The 14,956-nt window shown below is 43.6% G+C and overlaps 1 protein-coding gene across 2 annotated transcripts in view; it reads right to left on the reverse strand.

Annotated features, from left to right (window-relative positions):
• SLC25A13 (solute carrier family 25 member 13) overlaps positions 1-14,683 on the reverse strand; it is a 185,258-nt gene extending 170,575 nt beyond the window's left edge. For both annotated transcript variants that reach the window (XM_055307442.1, XM_055307441.1), the window contains exon 1: positions 14,561-14,683. In XM_055307442.1, coding sequence (XP_055163417.1) covers positions 14,561-14,575 — 15 coding nt within the window. In that variant the 5' untranslated portion in view covers positions 14,576-14,683. The remainder of the gene's footprint in view (positions 1-14,560) is intronic.
• Between the last annotated feature and the right edge of the window lie 273 nt (positions 14,684-14,956).

Consider the following 14,956-nt stretch of genomic DNA (forward strand, 5'->3'; position numbering starts at 1 on the left):
AAATAAACCAGAGACCCTGCCTCATGAGAATGACAAACTGATCAATGAATGGTTGGTATTGTGTAGGTGGAGATACAAGCTACAGAAAATTAGAGCAGTGGCAGACTAAGATTGTAATTCTGCTGGAGTCAAGGGTTGCAGAGGTAAAGTCTTTGGAGCTAGATTGTTCATTACTGATTACAGTAATTAACACTGACCAGATAAACTTATTGGGTCCTTAACTCTATGCTAGGCATGGTGCTAAAAGGCTTTACATCTGACCTCATTTAAACATCACTAAAACCATTTAAGGTGAAGAGTCATTAATATCATTTTTCAGAGAAGAAAACTGATGATATAACACTCTTAGTCTTAAGTGAGTGGTAGTAAATCACAGAGCCAAAAATGACCCAAGAGTCCAGGTTGTTTTGACACTAACTATAATACTTGGAGGATGTGCCAAGAATTGGGCAAGCAAGGGCGGGGACTCTAAGCTATCCTTATGAAGGGTACCACTGGACAACAGTAGTTGAAAATAATTTAAAATAAAGTATTTTTAACTTGGCATTATGATACATAAGTGCCCATGGTTCAGTAGAAGGCAGATCTGCCTAATGCAGAATATTATTCTCTGGTATTACAGGTTGAACTCAGTCTTAATTTTTTTTAAAGCATCAAGGTTACAGTATAATTAGGAACCAGCTGCAATTGTAATTACAGCTCCCAATATAATTTGTTACATATTAGCAAGTGTCAAATTACTACTGCTCCTTAAATGAATAAAAACTGATTGTGCTGTTCTGAAGACTGGGATGTATGTTCCTGATAGGGAACAAAGGAATTTAAAAAGTATATGACATATTTATAAAGTGCTGAAAGGTTCTACTTAGGAGATCACAAGTTGCTAGAGCCCAGATAATGCCACAGAAAGTTAAAACAGCTTCTGAGAGAGAACAGTTAACTTAATAAATGCAGAGGAAGAGAAAGCAGCAAATCAAAGGACAATAGAAAAGTTGCTTCCCCTAAATAATACCTTACCTGTTCAAAATTCCGCTGTGCATCAACATCACTGAAGAATCGTCAAGGACCCAGGAGGGAGCCAAAAGAAAAAGAACAGGAGCCCTCTGCACAGCCAAGACCCTCATCCTAAAGACTGCCACAATTTCACTCATATAAGCCGCCTTCTGCTGTCTCCCATAGTCCATAGACTTCTGTGGTTACTCTGAGCAACTTCTCTGATTCCAAACCCACAGTTTACACTTCTATAAAGCTTCCTATGACACAGGCCTGGCTCTGAGCTTTGCAAACATGATGAGTACACTGACCCAGGAAACAAATACAACCATGCCCCTTTTTATAAATCAGGAAACTGAGGTATAGGTAGAGTAACTTGCCCAGAGCCTTAATTTGAACAGTCTAAGATTTCAACCATATGTTATACTGGCTTCCTGAAGAAAAAAAGAAAGAATACAAGATTGAAAGAGCAAGACAACCCAGAGATTAAAAGAAAATTAAGACACACAAACCAACTGCACTGCCTGGGCCTTAGATGACAATTTAAAAAACTATTTTAAAAATTATAAGAAATGGGGACGTCTGGGTGGCTGAGTGGTTAAGCGTCTGCCTTTAGCTCAGGCTGTGATCCTGGAGAACTGGGATCAAGTCCCATGTCAGGCTCCCTGCATGGAGCCTGCTTCTCCCTCTGCCTGTGTGTCTGCCTCTCTATCTCTCTCTGAGTCTCTCATAAATGAATAAATTAAATCTTTAAAAATAAAATAAAAATTATAAGAAATGGGGAAATCTGTAAAATGTGTACAGGATAGTAGATCATATTGAAGAATCACTGAATTTTTTTAGGTATAATATTTTGGTTGTGCATCTTAAACAATCTGTTTTAGAGATACACACTGATTTTTACATATACAATGACATGATGTTGGGAATTTGCTTTGAAAAAATCAGGGGCCTGAAAGGAGGAGAGGCAGTGAGGTATAAACTAAAGAATATTGGCCGTAAACTGATAATTCCTGAAACTGACTAGATCAGAACACAGGAATTCATTATATTCTTCTATTTTTTTGTACATTATAGAAAATTTCCATAATGAGAAGTTTAAAAAATGCTGCAGTTCTTTCAAGACCTAAATCAAATGCCAATTCCTCTGAGAAGATTTGTTTCCGGGGTGCCTGGGTGGCTCAGCAGTTGAGCATCTGCCTTTGGTTCAGGGCGAGATCCCGGAGTCCCAGGATCGAGTCCCACGTCAGGCTCCCTGCATGGAGCCTGCTTCTCCCTCTGCCTGTGTCTCTGCCTCTCTCTCATCTCTCTCATGAATAAATAAATAAAATCTTTAAAAAAAAAAAAAAGATATTTCCAATCCCAGATTGTCCAACCAAAATTCCCCTCACGGAATGCTATTTGCCCCTATTTTATAGGCTTTGCAATTGGACATTTAAATTCTCACCCTATCACTAACCAGCAGTATGACCTCATGTGTTCTCATTTATTAGAGAAAGAGAGAGGGAAAGAGGGAGAGAAAGGATTGAAAGTAGGGTAAGTTGGGGCAGACTCTAGCAGTGCCTTGCTTCACAGTTACTGGTACCCTTTCCATATTTATAGTCACAGCAGCTGAGCTGATGGAGTCATCAGAGGACAGCTGAGCCCCAAAGGGAGACTCTCTGGGCTTTCTGAACTAATCCTATTTTCTCTTACAACTCTAAGTCAGCAGAGGGTCTGGGCTGAGCTGGCAGGTCACACTCGCTGGTGATGTGGCACTAGTGAAGGTTCGTGACCTCTTGGGGTAGAACAATAACAAAAATTAAACTGGTCCCTACATTTCATCTTGTATCAAAATAACTGCAGATAATCTGTAAATAATTTCAAAAAGAAAGACTTATAAAGAGTACTAGAAAAACACAAGTGGTTTCTTATATAATATTAAGTGGGAAGCCATGTTTAAACATGACAGCCCAAAATCCATAAAGGAATCCACAAATGAAAGGATAAATATGTAACATAAAAATTTTTTTAATTTAAAAAATTTTGTAAAATTAAAAGTATGAGTCCGTTAAACATCAAACTACAAAAAAAAAAAAGTGCATCAAACAGGGCAAAGGGCCAAGGTTCTTAATTTGCCCTTAGAACAAATCAATGTGAAAAAAACAAATAATCCAACAGAAAACTAGACAAAGGTCAAGACCAGGCTCTTCTCAAACTGCTGGTGGACACCATACTAAAGCTAAGAAACCTCCAAGAACCAGCAAAAAAGAGAACTGGAGCAGAGCTTTTCCTTCTGGTACTGGGATGGGAGACAACAGAAAGAAGTGGAATCTCAAACTCAGAGACAATATCAACCTGCAATAAAAGAAGTGTGTGAATGCTCAAAAGAAATCAAATTAGAAGAAAGATGTATAAAACATCATGTTAAGACACATGGAGAAAAAGGCCATCTAAGAACTAAAGAGCTAATTCTAAATCTTACATCACCAACCCTGCCGACACCTTGATCTTGAACTTCTAGCCTCTAGATTTGTGAGAAAATAAATTCCTGTTGTTTAAGCCACTCCATGTCTGGTATTTTATTATGCAAGCCCTAGCAAATTAATACAGAATCATTTAATATACACTCATTCAAGTTATACCAGTTGGGCATTCTTTAATAGATTTATTTATTTTACGGTTTTATTTGTTTATTTTGGATTCAGGTTCAAGCACTGCATTTGGTTGTCACGTCTCTTTGGAGGTCTTCTTTAATCTAGCCTTCTCACGGACAACATGGACATCAGACCAGAGGTCTTAAAGAAAATCCTACTTTCTGGATTTGATTGTTTCTCCATGATTAGACTCAGATTCAACATTTTTAGCAAGAATACTCCAAAAGTCATGCATGTTGTATACTTCCCACTGCATCACATCAGTGGTATGGCAATGCCAGCTTGTCCCACTTCCTGATGATGTTAAAGTAGATCACAGACTGAGGCAGAGCCCTTCATTGTACAGGTACCTTTTCCCCCTCTGTCATCAGCAATTTACAAGGAGATACTGTGAGATAATGGGAATTCCAACAGTCTTTTACTGAAGAGTTTTAGCATCTGCTGAAGCCCATTGCCCAAATTAATTATTTTCCCTGGGAGCTACACTGTTGCCATAGCTTTATGGCAAGGGATGTGAACAGGAGTCCCCTTCACAAATCACTGTGAAGGATATCAGAAGGGAATTGAGTGTGAGGTCATACTGGAAAAGTGAGACAATAGCCAAGACCAAGGAGGTGGTAGCTGGCTAGAGATTAAGTTTTATGTTGTAGGGAACATGAAAAACTACACTGCGTAACATGGAAAAATTAAGAAGACAATGTCACATGGCGGTTATGTGCCTGGACTCCGGACCTAGGCTGCCTGTCTTCAAACCCTAGCTCGCCACTTCTAAGCTGTATGCCCTTGGGCAAATCATCTCACCTCTCTGTTCCCCAAGACACTTAAACACTCGGTTCAGATGAGTTTGCCCATCTGTATAATGGTAATAAGAACAACACATATATGTCATAGAATTGTTGAGAAGATGAAATTACTTCCTGTACTGAGTGCCTAGAACAGTGCCTGACTTTGTTAAATAAATGTAACATGCTCCCACTGTTATTTGCATAACCTGAGACTTGTTTCCCTGTCACACGAGGCTACACTACCTTCCCTGCTATGCTGTCGAGGATTATAAAGATAAAATAACGAAGTGTGGGTCTTCATATTATCTGGTTATTTTAATCCCTGTAGATTGTGAATTCTTGAAAACACGCCCAATATCTTACTCATTGGGGTAAACCCAGTACAATATGATCCAGCAGATGGTTGGTATCAACAACACACCTGAATGCATCTTTTTAAAAACCGTTAAGTGCTGTCCACGTGAACACAGTACTGCTATTAGCATGGCAATAAGAGCCAACTTAGAAGATGCCTTTGACAGATCTGAGCAGAATGGAGAGGGAAGTGAAGGGAACAGAGCACAGGCAAGACCAGCATGGAAGCAACAGCAACACTGTATTTAAAAAGTAATGAAGTCCTGGACATAAATGGAAGAGACAGGACACAACTGCTTGAGGGCAGAAGGGTTGACTGGACCCATCTCTCTGTCCACTTCCAAATTTCTGATGGCCTCTCCTGGCTGCCCACAACAGGTACTTAGCTGAGTTACCTAGAAACTTTAACCAGTAGGAAAGTTAAGTTGCCGGTTGCAAATGAAGAATGACCAACAAGATGAATTCAATTCCAGGTAAGCAGAGTTGGAAATATCTTTGAGGCAGAAAATGTGAGATTTCCAACAAACAGCTGCAAATGCAAGGCTGCTGTTTGAGATAGCTACCCGGACTGAGAAAGACATGAAGCCATCACCCTTCAGAGGGAAGCATCACCACCCTACCTGGGACACCCACATTTCAGGGAGAAGCAGAAAGACAAAAAGAAGCCGACAAAGGAGAATACAGGAGTAAAGTGAGAGTTAAAAGGCCCCCTTAAGAGGGGACATCATATCATGAAATCTGATAGAAGGTGTGATGGGCAAGAAGGGGTAGGACATGGGGTCCCCATGAGGCCAGAAATAAGGAGGACAGGCCAACGGTTTCAGAGTGAGGCCACTGAGGCCATTTAGGAGAGAATGTCAAAAAAGAGAAGAGGCACAAATTCTTTTTCAGGAACTCACTCTAACTATGGGTGGGTAGTTAAGAAATAGAGAAAAGTGCAACCCTTGTATAATAATCATACATTCCCTCAAATAATAATTAAGAGATGTGTTCCAGAAATAATACCCTGACCCCAAAATGGAATCAAAATTAATTCTAACACCCTAAAATTTATACTGGATATTATCACTACGTATTTAATCTGCAAAAAGTTGGACCAACCTACAACCAATTCAAAAGGTGCTGCACCCTTGGGTTTAGGAAGGCAGCTACATTTAATTACACAGTGATGAAAGTTCCAGACCAATATTCTTTAAACTTTAATGTGCATACAGTCCCCTGGGGATCTAGTTAAAAAATGCAGCTTCTGATGCAACACCATCTTTGGCCTGGGTTGAGTCCAAAAACACTGCAATTCTAACAAGCTCTCAAGTAAATCAATGCTGCTGGACCAAAGCTTCCAATATCAAAGTTCCGGGAAGACCACTCAGAGCATGTGGCTAAGCAGCCACGCCGGCTACCCATTAGAGTAAATACTGAATGGATCACAAGGTTAGGAAAAGCACAGTTTTGTTCAAGTAAGTCCCCCGGTTTTCAGTTAGGTAGAAATGTCCCACAGCCCGCAAAGACTTCTCGACAGTCCTATAGCACTTCCTAATTCCCAAAGTGTTTTCACATGTTATATTGCATTTGCTCAGCATACATGTCACAGGTGGTCCCTGTTTTCCATAGTGTGATGCTAAGCACCTAGAGAAGTTAGACTTGTCCAAGTTGTCACCATCAGTGGAAGCAGTGGGCATACAACCTACTCCTGCCTGCCTAGCTCCTCACTAAACCAGAGCTACTGATTTAAAAATAAATAGGCAAAACATTCTTTGCAGCCTCTTCCCACTTAAGAAATCTCTGCAGCTTCTCTGCAGCTCAACCTACAACTGTGACCACACTCAGATGAAAACCACATGTCTAACTTGGAAAAAACTGCTAAATAGGCAGCTGGGGCTACAAGCCTGCTCAAATCAGGCTTATGATGGGGCTCGGGACACACTGCACCAAAATGTAGCACCTTGGCATACAGAATACCTAAGACCAAAGGAGTCTGAGATAACAGCAGAAGCAGGAAGGTCACTCTGACCTCTGCACAACCCTCTTTCCTCGAGGGTCATATAACTCCCGTGTGAAGGGTACTGCCCCTGTACCAGGAGGAGGAAAGACATTCTTATCACCAGAGATGGGGAACTGGGGATCCAGAAAGTTGTACAAACAAACCTCATTAAACTAACCCTTATGTTCTAGTAACTTCTTCACCATTTACTACTCCTGGCCCAAACCACTTGTTCTCAATTCTTCACAAACCTACTCTTGGTCTAAGAGGAATAAAAAGTTTCCTATCCTGGTCACTTCTCTGGTTCTTCATTCTCTTGTGAAGGCTCCCATGGACATACAAAAATTCAGTAAAATGTGTATTTTTTTTCCTGTCAATTTGTTTTGTCAATTTAATTTTCAGATCTAGCCAGGGACCCTAGGAGAGTCCAGGAAAACTTTTTCTCCCCTATATTTACTTATACAATTTTCTTACAAATTGTACTGCACGAGTCTTATGCAAAAGACATTTTACCATAGAACAGTAAGTGTATCTTGAAATATCTGACGCTTATATCAAGTCAACAATTTTCATGGATAACATGTGGAAACTGTGACTACATGTGGAAATCAAGACAAAGCTACCAGCCTAATAACAGTCATTAAATAGAGTGGTTTATTTAGGTTAAATTACTAAGAATTTCAACACTGCCAACTCTGCTATGTTGTCAGCACCTAGAGTCAAAAGGAACCATCCGGGCTTATTTTCACTCCTGCAACTGCGCAGCAAATTTCCAAAGGAAATGGTTGAGTATGAGTACTCTATCTTGTAAACGTTTCCAATCAACAAACCAGACCACCATGCTACAAATCAACCACTGGGAATAATTCTGAGGTAACAGGCCAGAGCCACCATTAATTGGGCCAATCTAACCCAACAAGAGGGTCTGGTTAAACAGGCCACGAAAATAGGGCTTGCTCAGTTGCTGTTAAATACACTGCTAAAGGAATTCTATCACTGCAGTGAAGGCACATCCCCCCTCCTCCCTAGCAAAACCAACACATATCTGCAGATTCACACATTCTTCTGTTCCAAAACTCACCCAAAGGCACCCAAGGGCATCATGGCAGGAAGGATGGGTGCTTATGAAGCAGCAAATGCTGAGCAAGCAGGGTAGGAAGAAATCATGCTCAGTAGGCCTAATACTCACAGAGAGTGGAAAACTCAGGGCAGAATGATTCCACTTAAGTACTTAACAAAAGCAGAGGCTGGACATAGGACAAAAGTTCAAAGAAGCAGAAGGAGTCAGAGACCCTCCACAATTTTATAAAGAACTCCAGATCCCAAAAGACGTGCTCCCTGATTTTTTTTAGATGTTACACCTTGGCTTTCAACCCCTCCCACCGCTCCCCCCCACCACCACCACCAGCACCTACCAGTTCTCTATTGGCTGACCAACACCTGTGAAGGCGAGTGTCCTATCTGAGGAACACTGACAGCAAGCACATGGGCCCTAACCAGGTCCGCCAGGGAAAAGGCTGCAGGACCAAGGTTACTCAGTAACATTTCCCTCTTCAAGAACCTCCTGACAAAGAAAACCCCTGACACTTCACTGGAGACAAAAGGAGCTTTCAATCAATTTGGTGATCAAACCTAAATTCTAAGACAAATACAAAATTGTATAAACGTGATGCCTAAGCACCAAAGTGATATAGGGCAGAAGAACTGAAAAGAAAGTGTCATGAGAGGAGGAAACTTGTAGGGATCCCGACGAAGCTCTCTCCTGAACTGACCTCCCACCCATGAGCCTCACTGACCTCACTGCACTCTTTCCTGACCCCAAGCAGGAGCTGATGGAAGATCACCAGAAGCAAAGAGCATGAGAACAGTCCAAAGCAGCGTCTGTGTTTGTCAACCTCAGAAGCACACCTGATTCACCTGGGAGCTTTTACATACCCAGAGGCTCAGGCCACACCTTGGAAGCTCTGGGTGAGACCCAGGCATAAGCATTTTTATACCTGTCCAGAAGACTACAAAGTGCTAAGAAACCCTGACCTAACACCAGTACAAAAAGCAAAAGGGTTTCTCGGAATGTGGACCAATTACAAATTTTTCTGGGACGTTTCTTTACCTGGTAAGAGGGAACAAGACTGATGGGGAGGAAGGAGAACCACTGTGTTATTTAAATTTTTTTTTTTTTTTTTTTTTTATGATAGAGAGAGAGAGAGAGAGAGAGAGAGAGAGAGAGAGAGAGGCAGAGACATAGGCAGAGGGAGAAGCAGGCTCCATGCACTGGGAGCCCGACGTGGGATTCGATCCCGGGTCTCCAGGATCGCGCCCTGGGCCAAAGGCAGGCGCCAAACCGCTGCGCCACCCAGGGATCCCTAAATTTAAACCTCATTCCTCACCAGCTCCAACAATTTAAGAAACTGTAAATCCAGGGGCGCCTGGATGGCTCAGTGGTTAAGCGTCTATTCAGGTCATGATCCCGGGATCCTGGGACCGAGTTCCACACGGGGCTCCCTGCAGGGAACCTGCTTCTCCTGCTTCTCCCTATGTCTCTGCCTCTGTCTCTCATGAATAAATAAAAATGAAATCTTAAAAAAAAAAAACACACAACTGTAAATCCAAACCTCAGTGTAACTCCAGAAACTTATCATAATAGCATAAAAATAACTCAAATTTTATTTCCTTCATATCTAGCACAAAAACTGGTCTGCTTTATTACAGTGCAATAACACCAAATACTTAGCAGTTTTCACCATAAAAGAGAAACTTCCCTTTTGAAGACTATTCTTAATAAACTCAAGTCACATTTTATCCTCATTAACAAACCGCTGAAGAGGACATTGTTATAGATGATAAATGAGAAAAACATGGAGGTTAAATACACCGTCCAAGTCCTAAGTGGTAAACACTGGACTAAGATTTTTGCAAAGGTGTATGAAAGCACTGACAGTTGCTCAACTCTGTGAATACAGGAAAAATACTGAATTGTACACTTTAAATGAATTATATCTCAATAAAGCTACTTTTTTTAAAAAAAAGGTATATCACAATTCTTGACCTGAGCAATCTGGTTTGAAAGCCACTTAGCAAATAAACACTGCCACAAAACATAAACTGAATGTCCAAGTATGCTACAAACTACTGGCCTGGAAATGTACATGTGCATAACCGATGGTATGTGAATTCTCACCCGTACCTTTGCAAATGGAACTCTTTTTAAGGCCTGGGAGGGGAGAGGAAAGGTTAAGGACACAGATTCTGAAAACAGGCTGGCAGGGTTAAAATCCAGGCTGTATCACTAAATCATTATAGAGTTTTAAGGAAATTTCTTAAGCTTTCTGGACCTCAGTTTTCTCGCCTATAAAATAAGGACAATAACAGAGAGCACCTACTTCTTGATAGTATGAAAATGAGTTATTTGTAAAGCACTTGGGAAGGTGCCTAGCACACAGTAGGCAGTATGTAAGAGGTTCTTAAATAAAAATCTGGTTTATACTGAAGCACCTAATTTTCCCTCCCAAACCGTCTCCCCTGTCTCCCATACACTTTACCCTCTACCAAGCAGACTGTATGGTGTACCGGGTAAGAGCAGACTCTGAAGCTAGACTGGTTGGATCTGAACTCCATCTCCTTCCCTTTCTAATAATCCACATTTCGGCCACTCACATCATTTCTTGGTGTCTGAGTCCTTATCTGTAACCCAGGGATGATAACATGTAATTCATAGGGACTGCTAGAGGCATTAGGTAAATTACTAATGAAAAGCAATTAGGCTGGATCTCTTACCTAGTAAGCACTCAGAAAGTGCTCCTGCTCTTCTGATTTCATCACCAGCTAACTCCTACATGGGGCACATAATGCCATGTCCCTGCTTTCACTTGCTGTATCTTATCACTGCAATGGATCTTTCCTCTCCCCGCCCCCCCCATCCATTCCTGCTACATCTCCTACCCCATAAAAATGGTCTCCTTCCCTGATGCTCCCATAGCCCTTATTATGGCACTAACCCTACTTAGGACATCTCGATGAGAGGATCCTCCTATAGTATGGCTGTGGTTTTCTTGAAGGGCCAAAGAGAAACCAAGTCATTTTCATATCCTCACTTTAGCCCGGTTTGGAACATCGGTTTGGAACATGAGAAACAACACAATACGAACATAGCAACAATTCATCCAAGAATGGAATATTGATACTACGTGTACTAGTCCTACAGGCCAAATTTTCATTGCTATTAACGCTTTTGTCTCCAAATTTCTTTCTCTTCATTCTTTTAGTTCTAGTTTACCCAAATTATTGGTCCATGTCTAGTTTTACATCTGAACATCTCTCATGCCTGAACTCAAGTGAGCATTCTCTAACTTTTAACAGTTTCATTTCATCATTATTAATGTACAAATTCAACCAATGACCAAGAGGGAAAGTTTGCTACAACGAAATTTGGGGGGAAGGGTAAGGGGAAAGGAGAGGTTTCCCCTCTATCACTACTTTTTAATAATGCATTTTTTGTGGAGTTGCATGAAATGTATTTTTAAAGACTCATCTACATTTTTTTAAAAATTTTTTCATGAGAGACAGAGAGAGAGAGAGAGAGAGAGAGAGAGAGGGCAGAAACACAGGCAGAGGGAGAAGCAGGCTCCATGCAGGGAGCCTGACGTGGGACTAGATCCCCATCCCAGGTCTCCAGGATCATGCCCTGGGCTGAAGGCGGCACTAGGCACTAAACTGCTGAGCCACCTAGGCTGCCCCAAAAGACTCCTCTACATTTTAATACATGCAGGGCAGTGCTTGTAAGTTTTTTTAAAAGAAATCCTGAGAACAACATAAATAGCACAGGCAGATCACTTACCATTTACCACAATAGCAAGGGAACCCATAAGGATTATTCTTACAAAAGTAGGCAGAACAAGAAAATGGAAGCTTTTTGAGTTTGTCTCAAAATCCTGAAAGTTAGATCAATGTTACTTCGTGAAAAAACAAATACCTTCTGCATTGTTTTTATGCAGAAGCCTTCATGCAGAAATCAAAATAAAAGCAGGCAAAAGACTAGATTCTTGGCCTTCCTATTTTAACTACTCAAAGGAAGAGGGACATGAACAATTAGTCACATCTGGAAAAAAAACAAACCAAGGAAACTCAGAATAAATCGATCAAGAAACTCCTAGGTGTGGCTAAATTCATCCAGAAAATATCAAACCTGCTTAATATTCAAATAATCCACCACAGTGAGTGCTAGAATTCACCCATAACTGTTGAGTTTCAGATTGTTGGCCCAAGCTCTAAAACATTCCATTGATAATGTAGGTTCTCTCCTAGACAAGATCTTCAAGATTTTGGGGTTTTGTTGTTGTTGTTGTTGTTGTTGTTTTTTCTCTTCGAGTTTTAAGAGAGGGTGTCAATCCTACTTCTAAATGAGACTGTGCAGCCTATAGCTCTGTGTTCAACACAGCCACAAGGAATAACTGCACTCCAGGAAAAGGCAAGGAGCACAGCCTTTAACTTGGCCTGCCCAGCACAATCACCCCACAGGGATGGCGCTCAAAGGCAGATAAGACACATTCTTAGACTCAGATTGACTAGCACAGCTCATTTGGGGAACTTTTAAGACGACATTTATTGCAGTGCCCTTGAGCTACAATGAAGTGACACTGTAAGAAATGGCCTTATGGAACCCATGGACATATATTTGTGATCATGTGCTAGTGCTGAATGCAGTTCACTCACAGCATTTAAAAGGACATGGGGAGAAACCACCCTCAGTACAAGGAGACCTCCCTCCCAAGTAACTGACCTCACTGATCATTTCCTCTTTACTTTAGCTGCTAGAAAATTCAGTCACCTCTAGCAAGTGCATCCTCATTTTCCACTAACTTTAGTCCTGGCAGCATCTTACTTCCCCTTTATCCTGCTTTTCTCATCTACTCTGACTTGATTTTGATGTCCTGTTGCATTGTAAATATATGTATATATGACAGCCATCAAAAATCCTGAAAAGAGGTAAGGCTAAATGAATGAACAAACAAAAACACAAGTTCCCAAAGACCAAAAATGAAATGTTTCCTTTTCCCTCTCATACTTGGCTAAAATTCAACTGCACTTACTGACATGATGTGACACTTTCATAAAGATACAACCAAAAAGTTAAATCAGCTTCCACATCACTTATTTTACTTCATGCTAGTCAACGACCCTTTTCTCATACTTCAATTAGAGGTACATTCCTCAATTATTTTATCTCCAAATTAAGTAAAATCATTCAATCCATCTGCAGAATAAATAAATAAACAACAACAAACAAAATACGTAGGAGTATCTACTTTCCCCTATTCTGGTGGAAGAAGTCACTCGAGGGAACGGATTCATTGGAAGCCTTGGGCTCCGACAGCATACAAATTCAACGAAAAGGAAAGGTTGAGGGCTACTCGGTTTGAAAGAGTTAATGTGGTTTCCAAAAATGAATACCAGTGATCCTCAAAGAATCTGTGTGAAATAGTTATATATACCCATACATTTACACATACACATAAACACACTCATGCACACACCCAAGATGGCACTCCTGAGGATGGAACTCAAGAGTAATGACAAAAGAAAAAAAGTCATTTAGGCCATATAGTCTAGGAACATGAAGAAGCCTGCAAATGCGGGGAGCCCGTAAAGTCACAGAACAATATTCAAATATATTTGTCTGCTTACAATTTCCATTGCAAATGTGATTAGTTTGCTTGAATAAATAGGAATATGATGTGTTGGCCGTGTTTTGTCTTTTTTTTTTTTTCTTTTTTCCTCTTGAGGGTTATCACAGAGTTTTGATTAAGGACAAATGTTGGAAATGCTGGGTATATTTAAGCTCACTGCACTTAAAATGAACTAAGAAGCCGTATAGGCTTGATTAAAGGGGCTGCCTTCCTGAACTTAAAATTAAAAGCAATAAATTCCAATGATTCAAGTGATCGGGACGAAATATGGCCTTCGGTCAGCAGAGCTGAAATGGGGTCCAAAGAGACTGAAAATAGTGTCCAGGTTTCAAAAAATGGTGAAGGAGGAAAGGTCAAGCTGTCGGAGCTGCCTCTCCTCTGGGTTCGTGAACGATTCACATTACGCAGAAATCCTTTTAAGTACGACTTCACAAGAGTTACGGGCTCCCGGGACAATCTGTTTTGTCATCTCTGAAAAGAAGCCTCCGAACGCTCGAGGCCCGCACGTAAGTGTTGTCAGATGGGGAGCGCGGCTGCAGGAGGACCCGTGGGGGCGGGGGCTCCGGGGCTCCCTCGCGCGCGCGGCCCGACCGAGCCCCAGAGCCTCGCGAGCGGAAGTCAAGGGGACTTGCCCACCCGCGCGAGGGCGGAGCCTCCGAGACCTAAGAGGATGTGGCCGCAGCCCGGGCTGCGCCGCCGGGGAAGGAGGGAAGCCGGGTCAGCGACTGCCGGGGTGGGAAGCAGGTGCGCGCTGGGGCGGCCGAGGGGGCCTGAGGGGGCCTGAGGGGGCCTGAGGGGGCCTGAGGACGCGGGGCCCTCCCCGCCCGCGCCCGCCGGGCATCCCCACGCCGACCCTGGCTCCGGCCGCAGGGCGCCAGCCAGGCCCCGGCTCCGCTCGCGGGCCGGGGGGAGGGGGCAGCCGGCAAAGTTCCTACCGCCAGGTCGGGCCTTCGTCCCCGCGCGGGCCACCCGCGCAGCCCGGGAGGGGCGGTCACCGCCACCCTCCCACTGCCACCAGACGGCCCCGCGGCCCCGTTCGTTTTCCGCGTTGCACCAGCTCTGCACGTGAACGGCCGAGCCCCCCCCCCGCGCCCCCCGCGCCCCCCGGGGCAACGGGCCGACGCTTACCTTGGCGGCCGCCATGCTTCGCCCCGGGAGCGGACGGCGGGCTGGCAGCGCGGGCCCCGGCGCCTCGCTTCTCGTCCGGGCGGCAGCGGGGGCGGCGATTCAGCCCGGCAGCGTGCGCGCCCGGCCTGCCTCCCCACGCCCTCCCGCCGGCGCGGGTCATGCGGGCGCCGCCCGCCCATTGGCTGCGCCCGGCCCCGGGCCGCCGGGGCGCGCGTGATCCGACGGCCTGTGCCCTGGGGCCGGGGGCGGCGGGCGGCGGGCGGCGCGCGCACGTGACCCCAGCTGCGCTGTCCCGCGGCCGCGACCTCTGCGCTGCGCGGACGCCGAGGGGCCCCGGCGGGGCGGGAGCGGGCGCCCTGCGGGTCCCCTGCGGGTCCGGGCCTTGCGGGACGCTGC

Source organism: Nyctereutes procyonoides, unplaced genomic scaffold (genome assembly GCF_905146905.1).
Source record: "Nyctereutes procyonoides isolate TBG_1078 unplaced genomic scaffold, NYPRO_anot_genome, whole genome shotgun sequence".
NCBI lineage: Eukaryota > Metazoa > Chordata > Mammalia > Carnivora > Canidae > Nyctereutes > Nyctereutes procyonoides.